Source organism: Merops nubicus, unplaced genomic scaffold (genome assembly GCF_000691845.1).
Source record: "Merops nubicus isolate BGI_N331 unplaced genomic scaffold, ASM69184v1 scaffold1761, whole genome shotgun sequence".
Lineage (NCBI taxonomy): Eukaryota > Metazoa > Chordata > Aves > Coraciiformes > Meropidae > Merops > Merops nubicus.
Window position 1 is genome coordinate 18,157 of NW_008588777.1, and position 7,042 is coordinate 25,198.

General features: G+C 49.5%; 3 gene segments (V, D, J or C); all 3 read left to right on the forward strand.

Moving 5' to 3' along the window:
- The first annotated feature begins 1,158 nt into the window (after nucleotides 1-1,158).
- Nucleotides 1,159-1,622, forward strand: LOC103781625. The segment is given in 2 exon segments: nucleotides 1,159-1,201; nucleotides 1,306-1,622. Coding segments are annotated over 2 exon segments (360 nt in total).
- A 1,331-nt stretch (nucleotides 1,623-2,953) lies between these two features.
- LOC103781626 lies at nucleotides 2,954-3,744 on the forward strand. The segment is given in 2 exon segments: nucleotides 2,954-3,434; nucleotides 3,610-3,744. Coding segments are annotated over 2 exon segments (616 nt in total).
- A 275-nt stretch (nucleotides 3,745-4,019) lies between these two features.
- Nucleotides 4,020-4,503, forward strand: LOC103781627. The segment is given in 2 exon segments: nucleotides 4,020-4,062; nucleotides 4,169-4,503. Coding segments are annotated over 2 exon segments (378 nt in total).
- Nucleotides 4,504-7,042: the final 2,539 nt, after the last annotated feature.

The window sequence follows — 7,042 nt, forward strand, 5'->3', positions numbered from 1 at the left end:
ATGGGAACCTGAGTCACTTATTTCCCCTCCCTAGGTGCCTGGGCCTGTCACAGCCTGGCCTTGCACAGGGCACATGCTGCTGCTGCAGGTGCTTCTGGCTGCTCAGCCCTTTGCTGTAGATGAGAGTTGCAGGGGCTGGGGAGAGTGCCAGGCTGTGAGCCCCTGGGGCTGGTCACTGCTGTCACAAGTGTGACAGTTTGTCACCCACACAAACCCAGAGAGGCTCCAAAGCACACTCTGTGTGTGCCACCAGGTGATCCTTTTTTTAGGAAAAATCTTGCAGAGAAAATTTTGGGGCTGAGGAGAAGTAGAGAGAGTCTGTACTTGGACAATAAATAAAATCACAAAACCTATTACAGCTCTTACTGGGACCATACAACCTTAGAAAGCCATTGGGCAGAGAAACCTGCTTTCAAGGGGCATCTCTTCTCTTCCATCTTCTGATAGCTGATGTACTTTAAAAATCCATAGCTGAAGAACAGGCTTTTAAAGGTAGCAGACATAAATCATAGTCTGGAGAAAAAAAAAACCCAAAGGTGTCTCTTTACTCATCATCATCCAAGCAAAGTCTCTGTAGAAAAAGAAGAAAAAAAAAAGTTTGCTTCAGTAGTAGGCTCTCTTCTTAAAAGGGTGGTTGGGGGGGTTTTATGGTTGGTTTTTTTTTCTGTTTGTCTTCTGCCTACAACTACCCAAAAGGAGGTTGGAGCAAGGTGGGGTTGGGTCTCTCCTCCCAAGTAGCAAGTGACAGGACAAGAGGAAATGGCCTCAAGTTGCACCAAGGGAGGTTTGGGTTGGATATGAGGGAAAACTTCTTCCCTGAAAGGGTTCTCAAGCCCTGGAACAGGCTGCCCAGGGAGGTGGTGGCATCCCTGGAGCTATTTAAAAGCCGTGCAAATGAGGTGCTTGGGGACATGGTTTAGCAGTGGGCTTGGTAGTGTTGGGTTAATGGTTGGACTCGATGATCTTAAAGGTCTGAACTGATTCTATGGTTCTATTGAAGTGTTAACCAAAGGGAAAAGCTCATGCATCATTATTTAGCACACCTGCAGCTGGCACAACCCCATTGGATGGTTTTTCTGCCACCCAGATCTCCTTTGGTCCCACTTGAGTCTGGCCCTGACCCTGTTCCACACAGAAGCCATAAGGAGGGCAGTGACCATGTGGCTGCTGAGCACTGTCTTGCTGGCAGCTGCTTTGTCTTGTACGTGCCCCACTCACCCCGCTGCCCACGTGCCCTCCAGTGCCCAAGGGCACGCTCTCTGGTCTCAGCTTCGTGCCTCTCATTTTTCTCTTTCTGTCACACAGGTGGTTCTGCACAAGTCTTGCAGCAAAGCCCCATATCCATCACCAAGCCAGAAAGCAAAACGGTGCTGATCAACTGTCACGTCTCCGATCCTGATTTTAACAACTTCTTCATCCACTGGTACCGAAAGAGGCCCAATGAAGCTCCCGAGCGTGTTGCCTACATGTCCTCCAGGCTCTTCCTTGAGAACAGCACCACTCAGGGGAAGTTCAGTATCGAGAAGGATCCCCTCAGATCTGTCTGCACCCTGACGGTGAGCAGAGTGACTCCGCAGGACTCCGCGACCTACTACTGTGCTAGGTGGGATGCACGGCAGTAGAAAGCCACAGGGGGCCTGCACAAGGACCTGCTCTGCTTTCTGAGCCAGAGCCTGGGGGGTTTGAAAGCAAGCAGGAACAGCCCCACCCTGCTTTCCCCATCAGCCTTGAATCAGAGACACTGTACAGGCAGCCAGAGAGCAAAGCTGCTGTGCTGAGCTGGTGAGCAGTAAACCTGCAAAACAAACAGCAACTGTACCACAGCTATTTCTATTTCCATTTTGCAAAGACATTAAGTTATTTCACCCCTTTTCTGCTTATGGCCAAAGAGCTGATAAAGTCAGAGGACCACTATGTTCTGATCCCAACAATCCCAGTATCACTGGTCTCCAGAGGAAGGCCTCCAGAACACATTGAGCTCTGGGGTAGAAGCTGCATTTCACAGAAGAGAAAAGGATTGAACTCCTGTCACAACTGCAGCACAGCAGTTATTGGATCTGTGTGAAAGTCCTGGAAAACAAGAAAAAAAAAGTGGCTCACATGAGTAAAATAACATTTAAACAGAGAAAAGGGCAACTGGTTTCATTTGCTTTCCAATTTTCGTCTTTCTTTTTGGTCTCTGAAGAATGACTTTGAATTGCATAGAGTAATTTTTATATTTTGCTAGCCCTAGTCATCTTTATTTTAAAGTGGAGGCTGTAAAGCATTTGTGTTTCTTTGCACAAGACCAGAATTTGGAGATGTCACCCTGGGGTGGGGCACCTCCCTTACCTGTAACGAGCAGCAGTCACAAGCACAGCAATACTACTTCTGAGCTCCCAAATGGCTGCTGTGGATTCTCCTGTCTTTGCCATTCAGCCTGTGTGACAAGCAGTGATTTGAGACCACTCAAATTCATTAAGTTCCATGGGTTTGGGATTTTTTCTGCTTTCTTTGCAGTGGACCTGAGGAAAAGCATCATACCTCAGGTGTTGTTTAGCAGCTTTCCACTAGTCAAAAAGCAGTGATAAGATTTGCTTCAGACTAGAAAACTGCTTTGTAAGTGAGCTAAAATAATTGTGCGTGTGCATGATAGAGAGAAGAAAGGTGAGTTTGTGCTGCTGGTGTAAAAGCTGCATCATCTGACTGTTAATGCTTAGCAGGGTCCAGTCAGGATGCTGTATCTCAACATCACCCTCCGGCTGCCCGGGCATCCTCTCTGGGTGATGCTCAACTGAGTCATTTCCTTTTTTCAGAGCTGTCAACTTCTCCTGGAGGCAAACGATGGCGAGACCCCCCAGGTTCCTGGGGCTCCTGCTCCTGGCCCTGGCTGCAGCCTGGTCTTGTAGGTTCCTTGTTGCTGTAGCACAGCGCGGGGCCGCGGCAGGTGTCCCACATTTCACCCGTGGTCCAGATGAACAGCAGGCTAAGAGTTTTTGTTCTGTTTTCTCTCCTTTCTAGATGGACAAGCAGCAGTGGTTCTGAAGCAGAGTCAGGTATCTGTCACCAAAGAGAAAGATAAAACTGCACGGATTGAGTGTCTGGCCGAGGGCATCTCCAACTTCCGCCTTGCCTACATCCATTGGTACCGACACCGGCCCAACAGGGCTCCTGAACGGATCCTCTTCATTGGGTCAGATCCAGACTCTTATGATGAAGAGTCCTACAGGAACAAGTATTCCGCTGAGAAGCGTGATAGAAACATCTGCATTTTAACAATCAAAGACATCAGCTCTGACGATGAAGGTACCTACTACTGTGCCTTCTGGCCGACCCACAGAAGCAGAAGACCACAGGCAGCCTGTGCAGAAAGCTGCCTGCACCCCGAGCAGCAGGCTGGCTGTCAAATGCACCTCCCTGCCTCGAAACCATCCCAACAGGTTGATGCTGAGTGGGTAAGGAGAAATAACAGGCAATGGGAAAGGCACAGAAACGCAGCGTGCTGCAGCCCAGCTGGTACAATGCACCGTGCTGGGGAAAAGGAGCACTCCTGGGCGTGGTGGTCCCACAGCTGAGCTATGCAGTGACACAGATCACCTTTGAATAACAGAGATGCTTTCCCAAATATAGTCTGAGACAGCAAAAATTATGGCAGAGAAGGGAGCACAGGAGGAGGCTGTTTGCCCCGAAAATCTAGCCTGGGAGACTTCAGATGGAGGTCATGATGGAGATACTGGTGATTCTCACTGGCCACTCCCATCTTAATGGCCATGGCGACAAGGACTATTTTTAACACCAATACCCCTCAGGGCAAAATTGTTTCAGATAGAGTATTTTAGGGCCTTTCTACACTGTTACTGCTGTGGTTTAGCTTGTTGTTAAATTTAACCCCTTTGGTGGTTGCGTGTTGAAGAACCACCACTGGATGTGCTGAACGAGTCATTTCCTCCTCCCAGACATTTGATGTGTTCTCCACCTGACGGGCTTTGCAACGTTCCTGTTTCTTTAGTTCATTTCCAGGTTTAACCCCCGCAGGCAGCATGCTGCTGCTTTCAGTCATCCTTCCAACTTTATTTTGGTCCCGTAAGCCTTTCTTCCCTCTCCCCTCTCCTTCCCACGCCCTGGCTCCAAACTCCAGCAGTTTCTTCCACTCACACAAGTTCTCCTCTTCCTACTCTTCATCTTGCAGGTGGAGATGGCCAGGGAGCACCGGTGCAAACCCCGGGGCTGCAGAGGGAGCTGGAGGGCAGCTCTGCCCGCATGGAGTGCCGCATAGCAGACGAGACCGTCCTGCACTGGTACAGACAGCTTCCTGGGGAGCCACCAAAGAGGCTACTGTACGTGATGGGACAGTCACCTGTTTTTGATGACAGCAGCTTTGGCATGAGAGTTCGAGTTTGGAAACTCAGCACCGAGCCTCTCTACAGCCTCACAATACAGTCCTTAACCCCAAGGGATTCCGGCACCTACTACTGTGCATATTGGTTTCATCGAGGCATCACAGCCTTAGACGGGCAAAGATAAGCCATACAAAAAGGTGTTTTGTGCTCTGAATCAGCCAAAAGTTCAGATACTGCCTTATTCCACCCTTTTCTCACGATTTTCTACAGCAGGATAGAAAAAATAGGAGTCTTGTGACAGCTGTCAAAGAGATGATGTTAACCATCAGTATATCATTTCACACAAATCTGTAACATGCAGAAACTGGAGAGTTCCAGTCACTTTAAGGTGAATGCATGAAACATTGCACTCTAAAATGAAGGCTTGTTTGCACTGGAAGCACTCACTTGATGGCAAACAGCTTGACTGTGTGTCTGAACAAATGTTAGCTGCTCATTTCTCTTCTCTTCTCTTCTCTTCTCTTCTCTTCTCTTCTCTTCTCTTCTCTTCTCTTCGCTTCGCTTCGCTTCGCTTCTCTTCTCCTCTTCTCTTCAAATCCTTGAAGCAAACAGAGAAACATGTCTCCATTCCCTCAGTGTTCTCCCTTGAAAAAAAAAAGACATGAATATAAAAGAAGGTGAGAAGACCAGGCGATCTTGCACATCCTTGACCTTTTTCTTTCATCTTCCTTTGCATTTCAATCACTACAAACTGTTACAACAGCCCAGAAAGCCTAATTTTATTGTCACAGTTTCCTGTGTGATGTGTCCAGAGCAGAACTGAACTCCTCAGCCACAGGCTGTGCCTCTGGCACACAGAGACTCTCAGGCCCTTTGGGTCAAGTGTACTGAGTTTCATAAATCAGGTTCTATGCTCAAAGACTGGTTCTAGGAAAGCTGGCATTTGCCTGATGGCTAAGTCAGAAAATGGAGATAGTTTTGTGCCTCCAGGTTCCTGGATGAGGACAGAGTACATGTGCTCAACATCCTGTGAGATATTCCTCTTCATGCACCTGGACCTTCAAAAAGGAGCATTAACACTCCCTTAGTGGTGGTTTTACGGTTCCACAGGCTCTGAACATTGTCTTTGCTAAACCTTTGGTCAGGGTGGCCTGACAGAAAATTAAACAGACTTTCCCACAGCCATTTGTTGGGAAGAGAGGGACACTTTCCATTGTCACCACACAGAGGCAGGTGGCTCTCCTTGCCCTGTTCTCCCTGGAGCCCTGTGCTCTTGGGCACCTTTCCAACATGTGCCTACCGTTGGCTTGTTGCCTGTGGCCAAGTACCAGCAGGAGGGAGCCCGAACAGCTCATCTGCCTCCTCACTGGTCACAGGAGAGCACCCCATGGCACCAGCCCCTCCTCAAGATGCCCCTCTGTGGTGGCTGCTGACAGGCTCACTTTTGTTTTCCAGTCTTCCTTTGCAAGAAGTGTTTGCATCTCCACTGAGAGTCAAACCTAAGTCCTGCAGCCCTGTGCATCTTCAGGCACTCAGCACCAAAGCAGGTCCCCGTGGGGCAGCTGCTCTGGGCGCTGCAGACGCCTCTGCAGTGCTGTGGGGGACCTCAGCACCAGCACTGGGGCACCCTGGGCACTTCGGCGTGCCACAGCTGGGGGGCTAAGCTGAGGCAGCAGCAGGAGCTCCCTGATGGGGTGGGGAAATGTCTCCCCAAGCCACAGGCACCGAGCACCTCTCTGCACGCCTCACCGCCCACTGGTGTGACCTCTGGGCTGAAACGTTCCTGCCCCAACACACAGCTGGAGCTGCTCTCACTCACAGCCCTTCCTCAGTGTCTCTAGCTTGAGTTTTCAAAGCCCACAGTCCTAGAATTTACCAGTTTTTCTCATATTTACCCGAAAAGCAGGTGGGACCACACCCTTCTGACAGCTTTTAGCATTTGCCAGCCTGGAGCAAGTTTTCTGCAAACGCGCCTCACCTACTTGTGCACAGAAGACTCATGCCTGAAGAACCCTCAAGAAAGTCACCTCCTCTCCTCCTCCCGTGCAACACCGCTCCCATCTGGGGTCCACTCCACTCCCCCTCAACTCCCCAGGACAGCAGAGTGTGAGAAGCAAACATGCTGCTGGCAGTGCTCCTGGCCACGGCTGCCTGCTCTTGTGAGTCCTTCCTCTTTCCTTATCTTTCCTTGCAGGCACCACTGGCTGCACTAAGTCACCCTTCCAGATCCCTACATTTCAACTAGTGAAAACATGTATTCTCCTTTTTTTTTTTTTCCCCCTAGATGGATATGCACAAGAAATTCCTGTGCAGAGTCCTGTGTCCATCACCAGGTCCCAAAAAAGTGTGCGGATGACCTGTGAAATCAAAAGTTTAGGGGGAAGTTTCGATAGAACCTTCATACACTGGTACCTGCAGAAGGAGGGGAGAGCTCCAGAGCAGCTGCTGTACATTTCAGGAGGGCAACCTTCCTTTGAAAGTGGCTTCCAAGCAAACAGGTACTTGGTTGAAAAAGTTTCTGGCCAGAACCGGTGTATTCTTGCAATAAAAGATGTAACTCCAGACGACGCTGCTACCTACTACTGTGCCTACTGGGATCCTCACTGTGGTAGAAACTCAAAGATCATCATGGTAAAAGAACTTCCCTCAGAGTCTGAACCACAGGGCTGTAACTTTGCCACTCCCCAGGTCTTCTCGCTCCACCTGATGTGAACTGCTGAAAG